Source organism: Lates calcarifer, linkage group LG10, assembly GCF_001640805.2.
Source record: "Lates calcarifer isolate ASB-BC8 linkage group LG10, TLL_Latcal_v3, whole genome shotgun sequence".
Taxonomy (NCBI): domain Eukaryota; kingdom Metazoa; phylum Chordata; class Actinopteri; family Centropomidae; genus Lates; species Lates calcarifer.
Genome location: NC_066842.1, coordinates 16090544 through 16107937, shown reverse-complemented (window position 1 = coordinate 16107937; position 17394 = coordinate 16090544). Strand labels below are relative to the sequence as shown.

The window sequence follows — 17394 nt, the reverse complement described above, 5'->3', positions numbered from 1 at the left end:
CAAAAGGTGTTTATATCAAAATCTGCAAAGTTTTGTGAAGTTACCACTTACAGGAGGAATTTAAGGCAGGAAAAGAGAGAGAAACTGAGAAACTGAAAATGAGGAAAAGGGAGAGGAGGTGGGTGGGGCACGGTGATTCCTCAGGGCCAGTCGATCTTTCCACGCTTGTTCTGCAGGATCAGAGGCCAGAGTGCACCTGGCATTTCACCTTGCACTGAAGCTTTCAGCTGAGGAGGAACTACAGCCAAACAAACTTGGCTTGTAGCATTTTTTTTGCACTGCTATGTGGAGAGTGACACAGTGAAAAGTACTTTCCATCACACCTACACAAAATATGAAATTATAACGACACTTGACTGGCTATGTGCTATGACATCCTTCAAGAAAAGGAAGAACCACTTTAAAGCAGAGGCTCCCAAACTCTTTTTGACAATAACCCATTAAAATGACCTACCCTACTAGTAAATTATTGTGTATGAGCAGTTCCAAAACTTCACAGGTCATTTCACTCGATTAATCATTATCAACCAGAGTATTTTACAAAAAAAGGCAAAGGTTAAGATTTCCTGTCCCATCACTCATCTTGTGACCCCTCAGTTTCCTATCTTGTGGACCACAGAAGGGATTGGTAACCACAGCTTTAAATGCAGGTCTAGAGGCTGAATTTGGCTGCAAACTTTTTTGCTCTGCAAAATTTTGAGCTCCAAATCAGTCTCTCCAAAATCAAAATGTGGTTCAGACCTCCTAAAACTTTGATATTGCAATGTGGAAAATCACAAGAGAGTGTTACACTCTCTATATGCAAAATGCTTAGAATAAATACCACAAACAGTTGCAGAATTGTCAAGGGAGAGTGTGTGGGGCCATTAAACTCACCTAGAGACGCAAATCAACTGTCTGTAAATGTCTCTATATCTCGTTAGAGATCTACCATATTTTGCTGAGGACCTCCATGACACCTTTTTACGTCGCCCTGTGGGCCCCCATATCCTACCACGTCAAAAAAAAAAAAAACAGCTTGTAACCATTAGCGCTTGTCTACCTGGGGAACACGCTGCTTTGCATTCCTGTTGCATTTGCGTAAACGTGAAGAATTTCCTGAGAGGCAGCAGATTGCGCGGTGACAGGCCTTGTCCACAAGTCCCACACTTTAAGTTCCTACTTGAGCAGTTCACAGTGAACGTTTAGAGATGAAGTGAGCGGCAACTCGTGTCGGACGCTAAGTGCTCAAAATAAGAGCATAAATGAGGATTAACTCATGTGGACTCATCAGTGAGTAAAGAAAATGAGAAGCAGACAAGAGAAACATACCCCAAAGTACTGATGAAGCCATTCACCGAGCCTTCCGCGTAAAGAGACACAATGTCTCCAATGTGAAGGAAACTGGATCTGTGCTCTGACATTTTGTTTGACTGAAGATACGTTTAAGATTTGTCCCGGTTTTCCATTTATAAACGAATGGCACTTCTCTTCGGGTGAAGTAATCCACGCGTTACAGCGCCTCCAGTTTAGCAGCAGTCCACAGATTCACCTTCATTTCTTCCAGTTCTGCATTTGAACGAGTCGATGGAGAAAAAGCGAAAGTGCAAAATTGAGAAAGATTGCCGGCGAATTTTAAGAAAACACTGTGGTTTTTGAGACTTATTCAACTTCTTCCTGTATGTCAGACAGACCCGAGAGTGCGCTTCTTCACATCCACTTCAGGGGGAGGAGACTGCTGCTGTCAGGGCTGTGAGCAAATTCCGTTCAATGACATGTTTTTGTTTTTATTCAGAGCAGGCCCCCCACAAGTCGTTAAAGTAGAGAAAACTACACATCACAATAAACCTGTTGCTGTAGGGGCAGATAACTGATGAATATATATATATGTTGTATGGGAGATCAAGGCTATACCATAAAGTCCAGATGAAGCCAACTTGTCTCCATTGGAATATTACATAAGATTTATGAATGTATGGATATAAACACATGAACATGTCTCAATTATGAAAACTATACTCATTTTATGTATGTATTTAAAGAGACAAGCAGATAAGATGAGTAGCTGTGTGTACACCCATAGTGCTCAGTATTAAATAAATAAATACAATTGTGAGATAATCCAGTAGTTTTTTAAACTAATATTTCATTCAGCTTCTTTTACAGTGTCAGAGTTTGCCACTCACATAACACTTTGTGATGAAAAGTGGCATTGTAAAATAAAAGTCATAGAAAAAATTATGTTACAAAATAAAAAAGAGACTGCAATGATGAAATGAAATGAAAATTACCTCCAATGTATTCTGTGGGAGGATACAACTTTATTTATTCTATTTATTATTATTATTATTTCATAGTCATATCGTTATATTACATAATTTTCTCTGTATTTATTAATATCATTACTTTTTAAAATAACTGAATTTGATTATATAATATTGAACACTTTGGGCTTCCATACAACATTACTGATCCATACAACTACAATGCAAGTGAATAATATTTGTGATTAAAAGCACATTAAAAGTAACAACTGAGCAAGAGAGAGGACACCCAGCTGTGAAGATCATAGATCACACATTGACAGTGTCTCAGAAGGTTTTCACATTAACTGTTTCGTCTACATCAAAAACCTGAGGTTGTGTGTAATCGTTCCAGACCACAGGCATTGTCTCTCCAGACTAATTCACAAACGTCTGGCAGCCAATCAAACGTCTGGCTGCTTTATGCACAATATCCTGACTGCACTTTGTTTTGGACAGCAACAGTCAGACGTGGTTAAAGAAGTCTGAGTCTGTTTCTCAGTGTGACCATTACAGGTTCCCATGCTGCTACAGGAGCAAGACTGACAGAGACACTCTTTGCAAACAAAAAACAAAGAACACAGACAAAAAAGTAAATGTCAAACTTTCTTCCTTCTTTAAAACCGACTGTAAATTGCCAGTAGGTGTGAGTGAATGTTGGTGTGGATGGTTGTTTGTCTCTATATGTCACCCCTGCAATATTGGGACGTGGGGTACCAGGGGTGTACTTTACCTCTCGCCCAATATTGCCAGGTGTCAGCTGAGGTGATCCTTAAGGATAAGTGGTACAGATAATGGATAGATGGGTTTTGAATGCAGGCCTTGTGATGGAGCACATTCTTAAGTAAAGGGGTCTACATACTTCTTCCATCACTGACACTGACAACAATGATTATGACAGTGATGATGGTAATGATGATGATGATAGTGGTGGTTTTGTTTATGTTTCTGTGGAAACCTTTATAGATTTTTGAGCCACAAAACATACTAAATGTCAAAGTCATTGCACAGAGATGTGAAAACATGAAAGTGCATTAATGTAAATTCAGCTGATGTTTGTCTTATCACTTACCTAATTTTTAGTACACTGGGAAGCTTTGAGCAGCTGTAGTTGGTATAACTGAGCTGCAGAGACTCAAAGAACAAGACAGAGGTGGCTTTTGGCATTTTAATGCATTACTTACTTCAATACACCAGAGGCTGCTAGAGATCAAGCCTCAACAGGTTCAGTCTCAGCTGCAATGTCAGTCCCATTATCTAACCTATACTGCCCTCTAGTGTTGAAATTTACTCAATCAACAGGTTATTCAGCTGCTCTTCCAGGTTTGTCTGTGTGTTAAATACAAACAAGTGCACCACAAAAGGTTATTTCATTCTGGCACCAAGGTCTGGTTCCTCAGGCCCTGGACACAGTCTGTGGCTGAGGCACAGTGACACAGTTTTCAGTCACTGATTTCTACTGACATTTTTATGCTGTAAAATGATTTAATGCTGACAGACAAACTAGTTTATATCTGCCAGGAAGTACAATGTTTACAGCCTTGACCTGCATAGTATTCATTCTGATACAAAGAAACCTCAAACAGAAAATAAGAAGTTAAAATACAGGAGTTTACAGTTACTATTTTTCATTTCATATGGTTCAGTTTAGTTGAAATTTCCCTTTGTGGCATCAGCACAACTGAGAACTGTATACTACTGCTACTGTATACTGTAAATACACTGTAATAACTCATACTGTAAGAAAAATAGACAAAAAATGTTTCCAAATTATTCCACCATAGCCTCAGTGGTTGAATGTAAACTAAGTACATTTAGTCAACGACTGCACAAATGTGAAGTATGGATACTTCATTTGAGTATTTCCTTTTTATGCTACTTAATATTTATAGTCCACTACATTTTGGAGACAAATATTGTAGTTTTTACTCCAATACATTTATTTGACAGTTTTAGTTACTTCAGATTTTTACTTACAGCAGAGTATTTTTACTTGGTGGTATTGTTGCTTAAGTAAAGGAAATACTTCTTTCACTATGGCCTACTAAACTATACAACTGTATTAGTACTTATCCATGATGAAAGAAAAACAAACAAATGATACAAAATAACAGAATGGTAATGGTGAGAACCTGTGATGAAAATAGACTGAAATGGATATAAACAGAACTATAAAGTTTGATATATTTTTACCATAATATATTATTCTTTACAGATTACAGTCAGGTGATGTTTTGTTTCCATTTCCTGTGATACCACTGTGACAAAAATAGACTGATACATCTAATGTGTGTGTGTGTGTGTGTGTGTGTGTGTGTGTGTGTGTGTGTGTGTGTGTGTGTGTGTGTGTGTGTGTGTGTGTGTGTCTCGAGTGAAGGGGAGAGAGAGGGAGAGAGAGAGAGAGAGAGAGAGAGAGAGTATTGATGTTCCCATGCAGGCAGAGCAGTCGCACCTTTCCACCAGCTCCGGACAATAAACCGCTCCCTCCTTCACTCCGCACCACTCAGACCTGTTTCTCAGTGGGCTGTAGCATTCACTCGTGTTTTGTCACACTAAAACTAAAACACCGTCGGACAGAGACGTCTATCTTTTTCTAAATCAGTTAGCTTCATGCTGAGGCCGCTCTCTCCGACACCAGCAGCAGGACTCTCTCCCGGTCACACTTCACTCCATCCACCAGTCGTTCAAGTCGTCGCGTGGCGCCGGCTGGATGTAAGTAAACCAGACTTCTTAAATTTTAATGAGTTTCTTTCCGAGCACGTGCGGTATCTACTTTCACACAGGTGATATTCGGTACAGCTGATTATCGCTGTAAACAACTCAGATCTATTGTTTCTCTCTTTTACCTTTGTTACCTCGTGGATGTTCGGAGTTAACAGCTCGTTGATTAAACAATGAAATGAACCTGATATGGTAGGAAACTGGAATAAAAACGGTAGTTTAAAATCTTCACTAGGTTATTTAAAGAGATAATCAGTATCAGCATATTAACACTGGACCAGACAATAGTCTGAGACAGAAGAGAAGAAATAAGGTGCACGAGCTCCTTTGCTTCTTTGTGTCTCACACCACATTGCCGAGCCTTATATTGAGAAACAGTGCAGTTACTGTACACTGCAATATGTATGTAGTAGCATCATTGTTCACCCACTGACCAGGTCTAGTTCATCTGACGCCCCCACCCAACCTTCCCAGACATATGTATTAATGCACACTGAACTGTGGTCATACTGTATCTTTTAAAGACCTCTGCACTGCCACTTTACCATTTTCACCCCTGATCAAATCCCCTTTCAGAAGATTAGGAGGCAGGTTTGTGCCCAGCCTGCTTCATTTTGCTTGTGTGTGTTGACACATTTCTGCTTTTTCTCCCAGAGACTTGAAGAGTGGTTGGAATGCAACAGGATTATCATCTGACCTTAACTCAGAGGAGGCGAGGCAACCAGACCATTAGATCACACGTTTTCTGATCTTTGCTGCACTACAATGCCTTTGAGGTTACAATGTCTTCGCTGAAGCACGTTATTCTGCAGGATAAAGACCAGGACGTCGGAAAGAAGCTGGACTGGAGTTACATTGAATGGGCTGAAAATGAAGTGGTCACCACAGGTGTGGCGAATGCACAGACACAAACGGACTCGGGGACGTTTGAGCACAAGGAGTGTCAAACCAGCAACCCGGTCATCATGCACATAGACCTCACACGGATGAACTCCAAGCTCAGACATTCATCTGTGGGGGACACTGACGGCTTGGTAGCACCTTTCTTCCAGTTCGACCGGCAGGCCCCCGGCCGCATCTCCACATCTCCCACTTTAAGGAGGATGAGGAGCACCCGACGCCCTCTGATAGATCCTCGGGATCCTGCGAGGATGGGGAGCACGCAGGAAGAGCCTTCCTCTGCGAGCACGACATCCCCCCAGTCCCCAGTACACAGAGTTAAGTCTCCTCTTGCAGCAAGCCCCCTCTCTGACGGAGAGATCTGTCACGATCATCAGCCCATTTCACCCTCTGGCCGACAGAGAACCAGATCACATAGATCAAGGACTTTTGACAATGGTGTCGCTTCCACAAGACAAGAATGTCGCAGTGCTCATCCTACTCTTATTAAAGATTTTGGATTTCCTGATGGTGAAGTACAGGTAAGCTTTTACTTGTAGGATAAGGCATTATTTTAACTGAAACATAGTAAAGAAGACCACAGTCCAGCAGAAATCATTTGCTTCCCTAATCATCATGCAAACCTCTAGGCAAGACCACAAGCCATGTGCTGTAGTCTGGCTTGGATTTTTTAGAGCCTATAAATTAAATGGTTACACATTCCTTCCTTGCGGAAACTCTCTCTCCCTCATTCTGCATTGCCTCCTGCAGTGGTCACTCACAATGCAAGCTTTTGACAGCAAATGAATCAGCAGTTACATGCACTGACAGCTCTGACCAAACCCACTGCCCGGAGAGCCCTGGGAAGTGCTCTCCTTGGGCCCCTATTCACCGCAGTCAGCAGTCACCCAATAATGGAGGGGTCAGTGAGCGATGGAAAAAGATAATGGGGAGATCTATTCATCAGCTCGTGCTATTCAAGCGAGCACATTCTCAATAGAGTCCCGACATTCTCCTCAGATATCAGAGGCTTTTGAATCCAAGCGACCACTTAAAACACTGATTCAAATTTGAATGTCTTTGAAAGTGATATAGTGGTGTTGTTAGCAGTAGGAGGTCCTTGCTCCCTGTATTTAATACTGAGCGTACAGTAAGACTGGCATGTAAATAGTTTAATTAGAGCATCGGAAACTTGAGGTCACTACAAGATTCACGCCTGTTTCTAATTTTCAGTGTAGAACTAAAGAAGTTAATCATCTCAGTACATCTACTGTTATGTGTGTTTTCAGTGAACAGTGATGTGTGGTTACAGTTTCCCACCTACTGATACTTTTGTCTTTTTGCAGGAGAAAGACCACTGCTACAACAGGTAGGTGTATCTTTCACTATTTTGCATGTTGCCTGTATAACCTGACAGCTCAGCCAAAAATGCCGGGGCTTCACTTTCAAGTTTGTGAGCACATGTTTGCATATCAGGAATGTAGTAAAAACATTTTCCTGTAACCGATAACCCACAGGAAAATGTCCCTTTTGTCCCGTCTAATTTGCACGATGAGCCGCTGCTGCAGCTTGTTCCAGAACATCTGTCAAATCATTTCATCTACACACAAAAAAATTTTGAGCTGTAACATGTCTCTTAACGCCTCTGCCTCGTGTGCTCTCTGGACGTCCATGAGCAGGCGAGGATGACGGGACCTTTTGGTTTAAGGAGCCCCATTGTGCATTCATTGTCATTCATGTCTTTGTTAATGGAGCATAAGCTTGGTGGGTTAAGTTTTGAGAGTCCCATGGTTATGTATGGGCTAGACAAACTCTCATTAAGGCTGTTTTCTCTTACTGCCACCCACACCCCTCCTAATGGGCTGCTGGGCTCTTCCCCTCACTGGATAATTAGGCAGCTATTGTCCCAGTAATTACGCCCTGGCAGTGGGCCTATTACAGTGACCGGGCCCTGCAAGCCATTGGTTGGGACAGTTTTGTTTTGGGGCATCATTATTTCTCTTGTTGTGCGGGAACAAAGCACCCATTTTCACAAGCGCTCTCCGTGGCAGAGAGGCTGACACAGAGAGAGCTTTCTGTGTGGTCACAAAAGCAACAGGATGTCATTGTGAAGATGCTGTGGAATGAACTGCAAGGAGGCACTGACCTGGTTTAGAGGAGTGCCTCTCTTACTGTCCCATCAGCTATGTATTCTCTACAGCGCTCAGGTGTTGCTCCCGCTGACTATTATCTGTTTTACTGTTGATTCAGCACTGTCTGCCTATACAGTGATCTGTAGTGGGGGGGGGGTATCAGTTTACCAGGAAGAACACGGTGTCTGCCAGGGGGTGCAAAGAACAGTTGGTGCTTTCACAGTTCAACAAAAGTGTCCTGGTTACTCCTGTTCAGTTGTAGATTATAACTTACCCTCTGACTGTACAGGTCGGGCCCTGGAGCCATGTGGCCTACATGTGCACTTAACTTAGTCTCCTGCTCTGCTTGTGCAACAGCACAGGCACAGCAGCAGAAATGCACCTACTGTATTAGGGGATGTTATCTGCTGCGAGAGGAAGACCGATCATTCAGTCTAACAAAGAAGATTTTACATACAATAGCGGACAGAGACCAAGCAGGACCACCATTGTTCCTCTTGCTTGTACTTCTGCTCCAGTTTATTGTATTGTCATCATAAACAGGGACATTAGCCCTCACCTGTAAACCAGGCTTCCTTATGATCTGATCATGTCCTGATAACCTTTATCAGACTTAAAATGGATTTTGTAACAATGATCTTCTCTTAGATTTAGCCTTGTTTCTCCTTTTTCACTTCCTTCTCTATCTACTTCAGGACTATTCTTTTTAAAGGCAAGACCCTGAAAAATTTCGACGTGAAACCGCAGCGTGATGACACAGGTCACCAACCAGCTGTCGATCAGTGTCAGCATGCTGAAAGTGAACCTTACCTTTGGCAAAACCAGCCTGTCTAGTTACTGTGCAGGTTATTTCTGCTGACTGCAACCACATTAAACGACTACAAGTCTCCTGTCGGCGTTGGCACAGTTTGTAATTGTTGGAGTCACACAGTCACCGATCAAGTTTAACTATGTTTCAAATCTTTTATCCTTGTAACAAATGAAACCACTCATGTGGGCATGCCCTTTCTAGATATTTAGTCTGCACACTTAATATCACCCACACCTTAGTGACATAATTGGATTAAATTTATTAGTATCTCTGAGTTTGAATTTCAACACATGAATATTGATTTTTTTATTTTTTATTTTAGCAGTAGTCCCTGAAGTAAAATAGCAAAGGATAAGTCAAAACACTTGAAAACAGTGGCTGTTTGAGATTTGCCTGAGGCTAAAAGGCAGGCCTGTGTTTTTCCAGCCACAGCCATGCCTTGGTTACTAACTATGAAAAGGAGACTGAGAGGTTTATAACCGGCACACTGACAGCTTGCCTCCTTCCACACAAAATAGGGTGATCCATTAATCAGCAGCCATCCCCCCACAAGCCCGACACATAACACTTATCCTTTAAAATTTCCGCTACTCATGTTAATCGCCAATTTGCCGCACAATGCAGATGGTATTTCAGTGGTATTTCAGCCATGTAAAATGACAAAAGGAATTCTGTTATTTCCTGTGGCTTGCACTAAGTCTGCTCTCTTTGTGCTGTATTACATTGACAGTAGAATAATAATGGTACTTGTAACAGTCCAGTCTCAGATGTCAAATGACACTGGTTTTAAAATGTCAAGCATTCACTTTTAATGTTTGCGTGTTTGTCTGCCTCCTGTTCCCACAGGCTTCAGGAAAGAAGACGGAGTTCTGTGGTGGTCAGCCTGCCCGGCATGGACGTTTCACCAGGAGACCTTTTTGTCTCCAATGGAGCAGCTGGCATATTAAGTGGTATAAACTTCTCTGGTAAAATTACATATTATACTATATATATTTTAATGGTATTATTTCCCACACTGTGAACCAAGTCAATGATTTAACCCTATCAACTGATCCACATATCAATGACCCTTAAGAGCAAAATGAGCTATGAGGATTGGCTGTAGCCCATCCATCTACATACTTCTGCATTTATATAATGGATCTTAAATCTTGAATGCAGATGCAGTTATCCACATCTGCATTTTCTTCAACGACCGTTAAAAATTAAAGAGATAGTGTGTGACACATCCATATTTGAGGCTAATTAGAGACTTTGAGAGCCATATAAATGGAATTAGCACTAAAACTGTTTCTGGCCTGAGATTTAAAAAATTCACATTATCAGTTTGTCTGCAAAACCACAAATTATGTCCAAAAGGCAAAAGGGAAACACACACACTGTCTGTGCTCTATTTTGTGTGTGTAACCAGTCACATTTGCAGAAATAACCAAATTACTTGCCCTTTTTGTGAGTTGTTTCCTCAAGTCCAGCACGGTTTTTATCCTAACACACTGTTTTATTTGTTTGATTCTAATCCCATTTGTTTGAGAGCACACATTTGCCCTTTTACTTTTGTTAACAATCAGCATTTCATGTTTGATTTTCACAGATACTAAGAAGTCGAAGTGGCCTTTTTCAAGGCGTAGTACGGTAGGTGTGTTGTTTGTCTGTTAGTGATTGTTGTGTGGCTGCCAGTGTTGTGCTTGTGGTTTGTACTGATGTACTTTGTTTTAGCAGTGGGTAGTTAGTTTGGACATTGTTCTCTGACCCACTTCTCAAAGCAGATTAATGTGGTTCCTCTTATCCCTTCTGGCCCACACAGATTTTGTAATCAGTCAACACTTGAAATGAAGAACTTGTTAGTTTAGTTTTTGAGAGTGCTAGACTTTTATATGGACAGATAATAACCAAAACACAATAGCAAATCTGCACACTTCTTTCCCTTGATCAACACACACAAACAATCTGATGTCGTTGTGTGTCTTTTCCTTCATCTTTCAGACTAAAGGGAAGTCACAGACAGGCACAGTGTCAGATATTGAAAAATATCTCTCAACAGCACAGATTCAAGACTGGAGAGAGTCTGACTTCCAGAAGTATAAGGTGAGAATTGAGCTCTGGCAGCAGGAAAAGTCTTTAAGCATCCATGTTGTTCCTTATGTAAACCTTCATGTTGATTCTGTCTGTACAGTAAATTCTAATCCAAGCAAACACAGAGTTCGAACAACTAAGAGACCCAGATTTTCAATACAAATAGATCTGTGTTTAACAAGTGACTTAGAAATAACAGGACAGCAGTTAAAGGGAAGCTCCTGTGAATTTTAAGTGACACGTGTTGTGCAAGAACCAGAATTTCTAGGCAATAACCAGTCAGGTTGACCCTGAACACATATACAAACAAACACTGACATACGTTTGCTGGAGTGTATCAAGGTGGTGCTAGGAAGTTTACAGTGACAGATTATATGGCTATTATACAAACTCATTCTCTGAGTTGTTCTAGGAAGATACATATTCCCTCTTTGTGTCTTTCTTAATAGTTTTTTCTTCTGTGTGCAGGACTACTCTCTGGCGGAGTTCCTGCGGGACCAGTCTTCCCAGGTGAGCGCCGCCTCTGACCCTCAGGGCTTCAAGAGACAAGAGGCCATCTGGGAACTCTTCACCAGCGAGTGCATCTACTTCCTGGACCAGCTCATGGTTCTCAAAGAGGTGCCATAGAATGCACACGCACATACAAATACACACACGCAAGACCAGAAATAAATAGACCAAACCCAGATGAAATCTAACACCTGCTGCTTTGTGTTTTTCGTCCTTCCACTGCATTCCTGTCATTGAGGTTCATATAAAACTTTCCTTGGATTTTCCAGTCTTTACAACAGTGGAAATTTAATACTAGCATGACCGATAGCCTGAGCCCATTCTCTCTCTCTCTCTCTGACTTCTTTTGTTGCTTTCAGGTGTTTTTGGCTACACTCACAAACCTGCAGATCAGGAGCTGCCTGACTGACGTAGACGCCTGGAGACTGTTCGCAAACCTCAATGAGCTTTGCCTGGTGAGACTTCATACAAATAAGTAGCACGAGGCCTGTAGTATGTAAATAACAACAAACCACCGCAGCCTTCATGGCACCATGAACAGTGTGTTGTGCAGCATCAAAACATTACAAGAGAGTTTATGTTAAATCTTGCTAACAAAGATAGAGTATGCCACAAAATCTGTTAATGAATAGTTTCTAATGCATCATACAAAAGATTTTATGCTAAAAAACAACTTAAATAGCAGCTTGAAGTATCCAAAGAGAAGCCTAAAACGATATAATAATGATCTAAAAGTTATATTATTGTAACCTATTCCTTATTCCTAATGTTGGCTCCTAAGATGGATCTGTCTCTATCTACTCATTAATCAATTCATTCACTCATTTTAATGTGCAACTGCACAGCTGCCTGCTGACCTGTCTCCTCTTTTACGTAATGTTTCTTCTATTGTTGAACTGAAAGTGAGAGAGCTACGACAGCTGCCTCATGGCCGCGCAGTGACACTTGACACTCAGTGTTTTTCTGCCTCAGGTGAGCTTTGGTTTCCTGAACAACCTCCTCCGCGTCATCAAGGACACATTGGAGATTACTGAGGGTGGCGGGCCCACCCTGCAGGAGCTGCTGAGCAAGGCAAGTGTGACACTTGCACGTGGACACACACTAACATGCTGACTCTGAGCCTCAGCATTCTGCATTAGATAATTCGTTCTGTTGTATGAAGCAGCTGAGAGACAACAGAAGCGTTGCACCCTGACTTTTTTCAAAATATTTGCTAGAGAGACTAGAGGTTACACATCAAACACAATTCCGTTTGCAATAATCAATAATAATAATCAATAATTAAAGATTATTAGAGTTACTGCATGTTGTATTATTGTACACAAAATATGATTTCTATGTTTTTTGTATTGTATCTACACTTATGATAGGAAGCAGACAACATTACATTAACTGGTGGTAAATGTTAGTTAAATACTACACTCACTCAATATAGGATTTGATATCTGTTGCTAATCTGACGTCTCACGTCACATGTCAGGAGCCTTTTCAGAATAAAATACAAATAATAAGGAATCATGCACAGTTCTGACTGGATCGAATGTCTGGAAATAGCTTGTACTTCCTCTTACACTCTGCAATCTTAGTTTAATATTTTGTCCTTTGATAATAAATAAGTTCCTGCTCTAAAGTTGTTCCCTTTTTACGATCTGTTTATCTGCAGATAGATGGCTGATGTGACCCAGTGTTTGTATAACTCTCCTATCTGTTGGCAGGCCTTCCAGGAGAGTATATGTCACTGCCTGCAGAAGTACTGCCTCAACTACTCTGCAGCTCTGCTTTATCTGGACAGCCTGAAGCCCAGAGAGGACTTTGGATCTTATGTGAAGGTACGGGAGGTGATTTCGCTAAATTGCGTGCACGAGAGACAGAGCGGTGGCAAGGACGCCGTGTACCTTGACAACGAGGCAGGCGAACGCTGTGCCAAGTATGAGAGAGGACACGCAGGCAATACTGCTGCCTAAACAGCAAACAACCAGTTCAGTGTCACTGAGGCTTGCCAAAGAGAGGAATGTGACCATTTGTCCCTCGTGTAACCTTCCCTGTCATCGGGCTCATGTATTTGTTAAGGCTTTTATTGTGTTTTGGTCTTGGATATCATTTCTCTTCGCACTCTTTTCACTGCCCATCCCCCCCTTTTCCTCCCTCTGTTATAACAATCACCGTGACGAGCTCTTTCACCCCTTCTGACCTCACCCTTTTTCCAGCCCTGCTCTCACCCTGTCCTCTCTCTCTCTTCTCCCCCATTTTCTCTCCCAAGTGGTGTGAGAGGAACGAGCAGTGCCGAAGGCTGCAGCTGCGCGACTTGTTGGTGGCACCTTTGCAGAGACTAACTCGGTACCCACTGCTGTTGCGGAATATTGCGAAGAGATATCAGACAGAGGACGAGACCAGGGGCCTGCAGACTATAGCGGAGCAAGTGGACACATCTATATGTGAGCGGCGCACATATCATCACCTGACTCCTTTCCATTTACTTAATGTTAATTAATAAAACACATCAGTACATAACAGAATATGCTCTTATTTTGTTAAAACTGTCCCATGCAATCTCAGAATTTCTGCTCTGCCCTATCAGCAGACTCTCACTGCCTGAGTAAGCATGTATTGTAGCAGGGCTAGTTATATGCCTTGAAGCACTTTACACAAATTTTATCAGCTGCTGATGACAAACTGTGCTTCAGTCGTCAGACAACCCAGCAATGTCATTCAGCTGATCATGACTCAAGCGTTTCTTTAGCCAGGTGTTTGTTAGCAGGTGGTTTACAAACATAAAAATACAAGAGGGATGTTGAGCAGATGTAAGAGAGGTTATCTCCATCAACACAAACAGAGCAGCTTGTATCTTTCAGAGCAAACAGGCTTCATGCCTTGGACAGCCGCCAGCAGCCCTGACCGTTTCTTCTCCACAGCATGCCTGTGCCTGCAGACCTGTTGTGGCGGTTTACTCTGTAACTAGATGGACAGGCTGTGGGAAATGTTGTGCAGCGCTGCACCTCAGTGTCATTTTAGCTGTATTGAACAAATAACCCTTACGAAACCAAACAGCGCCGCTTCGCAGATCTTGAATCATAGACTTTTATATAACCATTAAAGAGGTGTGGCAGAGGTGACGCAGAGCACTCGTGGCCACAGCTGAGATGTGTAGTCCAATGTCCTCTGGGTGTGTGGGTGGGTGGGGTGGGGGGGTATTTACTGTGAAAGCTGAGTGAGCTGTAATCTCTCACGACACTGTCACACCCATGTTTGGTAGGCAACCATCACCAAAGAGGAAAACACAAGACAGATAGTGTTTTATTAGCCATGCCCTCACACTATGAAGACTAATACATCTGTCAATCAAGATAAAAGGTGTCATTAATGCGACTAACGTATGTAATTGTGCTCATAAGTAATTAACAGTTCATTCCTAAAAGTATTTTTAGCAGAACATTCTTGTCAAGAGTCTGACGATCTTTCTCTTTCCCAGGTGATTTAGAGGGAAAGGTCAAATGGCTGGACAACTACCAGAAAGTGAAACAGTTGCGAGATGCCCTGGTGTGGCTGCCTGTATGGGAGAGAGACAAGCGTGCCTTCGTCCCTGAGGTCTGTCTGGTTGTGTGCTGTTGTGTACCTATTAATATTTTTGTGTGTCTGTGAGAGCTGTGTTGACAGAGCAAAGCAGGGAACTCACAGATTCACTTCAACACTTCACCCTCCAATACCTTTTGTGTGCAGATAAGATGATCCAATCATTTATCTGGATGTGAAATCAGATCTCACGAAAAGCGAGTGACAACTCTTTCAGAGTACTCACGTTTTACAGCGCAGCGTATCAGCTTACATGTCAGAAGGTGAAAATGTTCTCTTCTTACCTGATTAACTGCTTCTCTTTCAGAATCTGAAACATCTCCTAAAGGCTGTCACTCTGGAGAATCTTATTTCTCACAGAAGTCTGCTGCATGAAGGGAAACTGGTGCTCACAGGTGTGTGTGGTGTGTGGTGGTGTGGTGTGTGTGTGTGTGTGTACAGCTGGCATAAATCCAACACATTTTACACGTTCATTGTTTTGATTTGAGCAAAATCTAAAAGCATCTTTCTCCGGTTCATCACCAGAGAACACAAAGCTGATAGATGTTTATCTGTTCCTGTTTGACGAATTCCTGCTGATCACAAAGATAAAGAGAAACAAGAAGGTGCGTCACTCATTCTGGACCAGTGAGAGATATTCAGTAGAAGTAACCACATAGGCATCATAACTTCACCTCATATCCCATCTCTCTACGCAGAGGTCCATCGGTCCAGAGCAGAACCCTCTGAGGATGCCACAGAACCTGGAGCTGGATCAGCTGCTGAAGGAGGGATGCACCTTTACTGTTCTCGACCAGCCCGTCTCTCTGGACCGACTCCAGCTCAAGAACATTGATCAGCTGAACGCCTCAAGTAATGACAATTACAGCTCTAGTATCTCAGACATTGTTTGTTTTTGTTTGGATTTTAAAGACTAGATGTAGTCCATGGTGACACGTTTTTATATTAACAGTGCTTCTATTTAATCCAGTGGTTCTCAAAGTGGGGGGAATTATGTTGGCAAAATAAACAACAGTATGCTGATGCTATCATGGTGACCTTTATTTCACTGCAGTTCAGCTTGTTAGTTGCTTCCCCTATCATTGTTAATGATTGATTAATATTGTGGGGTGGGGGGGGCGTGAACTTGCCAGAAAGAGTTTGAGAACCACTGATGTAATCTTAGAAAGTAAATATGAGTTTGATTTGAGCTGAATGAAAATATCACGCTCTGTTCACAGCCAGTCCTGCTTGTTGATGTTATTTAATGGAAGAATTGTCTCTCTGTGCTTTCTCCACAGCATCAGGGCTGCCTCATTCTTTCATAATCATGCACCAGAACCGCTACCAGCAGTGTATTGGTGCGTTCATCCTGCAAGCTGCGTCAGAGTCTGCCAAGGTAGATCAATTCAGCTGTGACCTCCGGAGAAGTTGTCAGAGCACTGCTTACATTCATGTGTGGATATGTTAATTATATCCAAACATTTCTGCTGTGTGAACAGCATCAACACAAGATTTCATTTAGGAGTTTTTTGTATCCTTTTTTATATATATATATATATATATATGTATTTATATGTATTTCTCAAGGCAGTTTTGTATGTATGTCACTTAAACATGAATTTAGATTTTCTCTGGACGCACAGTTATGTATGGGCACAGAATTTTAGATTTTTCGAAATGCATTATGTCTTGAGTTTTATCTGAGCATTATATTAGGTTAACGAATTTTAGGAATATTATAGTATAATTTCCATTAATTCTTAAATCTCTAAGAGTCACTGGATAGGCATCATTTTAAGCTTTAGCTTTAGCATGAATATCGTCTGGCCTAGTAAACTTGATGACACCTTCTTCATGTGTGTTTTTCAGAGAGTGTGGATGTCAAAGATAGAGGATGCTGTAATGGCGCTGCTGAAGCTGGACTCTCAGCAGCCGCGACTCAAGAGCTCCTCCATGTGGCTAGAGTCTTCACAGATATGAGCCCTTCAAACAGCACTAGAAGCCATCAGCAACATCTTTACTGTCAACGGTGCACTTCACTGTCCCCTGAAGTCTTGTAAATGACTGTACTAGCACTAGGATCATTTTGTTAACTAAATGTTTGCCTTTAAAGGCAGCTGCTGCAGTGGTGTACAATAAATGTCTGATTATGTAGTAAAAGTTCTTGTTGAGTGTTTTTCATTTTTAAGAGCAGACATCACTTTGTCTTTTAAAGCTTCTCATCAGGTTTACATCAAATTCTAAAGAGAACACATGATCATCGCCAGCACAAAGTTTTAAGTTTTCTCAAGTTTAAGTCAGCGTGAACAAGTGGACGAAAGGAACATTTACAGTTCCATGACGTCTGAACAGAGTCCATCTGCTGAGCAAGATCATGTGATGTGTCTGAAAGCTCCAGAACAGCTACTCAAGGTGAGATTTTCAAGGTTGACAA

At 41.7% G+C, this 17394-nt stretch overlaps 2 protein-coding genes across 3 annotated transcripts in view; one reads left to right on the top strand and one right to left on the bottom strand.

Annotated features, from left to right (window-relative positions):
- Positions 1–1723, bottom strand: part of itpr2 (inositol 1,4,5-trisphosphate receptor, type 2) — a 53396-nt gene extending 51673 nt beyond the window's left edge. Inside the window, 1 exon segment of the mRNA XM_018664216.2 lies at positions 1312–1723. Within this exon segment, the coding sequence (XP_018519732.1) occupies positions 1312–1403 (92 nt within the window). The 5' untranslated portion in view covers positions 1404–1723.
- Positions 1724–4686: 2963 nt separating this feature from the next.
- plekhg7 (pleckstrin homology domain containing, family G (with RhoGef domain) member 7) lies at positions 4687–17120 on the top strand. Of its 2 annotated transcripts, none has more exons than XM_018664372.2 (17): positions 4687–4994; positions 5658–6424; positions 7229–7251; positions 9672–9775; positions 10417–10457; positions 10809–10910; positions 11367–11516; positions 11768–11863; positions 12381–12479; positions 13124–13237; positions 13669–13843; positions 14878–14993; positions 15286–15373; positions 15504–15583; positions 15677–15830; positions 16259–16356; positions 16830–17120. In XM_018664372.2, the coding sequence occupies exons 2-17, from the start codon at positions 5786–5788 to the stop codon at positions 16938–16940; spliced, it is 2190 nt and encodes a 729-aa protein (XP_018519888.1). In that variant the 5' UTR covers positions 4687–4994; positions 5658–5785; the 3' UTR covers positions 16941–17120. The 2 variants fall into 2 exon arrangements, with proteins under 2 accessions (XP_018519888.1, XP_018519885.1); XM_018664369.2 differs by having other exon boundaries at positions 9672–9790.
- The last annotated feature ends 274 nt before the right edge of the window (positions 17121–17394 follow it).

Excerpts from the sequence above, each read along its gene's own strand:
- plekhg7 (XM_018664369.2), top strand. The coding sequence starts at position 5,786 with ATGTCTTCGCTGAAGCACGTTATTCTGCAGGATAAAGACCAGGACGTC. Across the intron at positions 13,844-14,877 it reads GCAAGTGGACACATCTATAT|GTGATTTAGAGGGAAAGGTC; the intron begins GTGAGCGGCGCA and ends TCTCTTTCCCAG. Across the intron at positions 14,994-15,285 it reads AGCGTGCCTTCGTCCCTGAG|AATCTGAAACATCTCCTAAA; the intron begins GTCTGTCTGGTT and ends CTTCTCTTTCAG.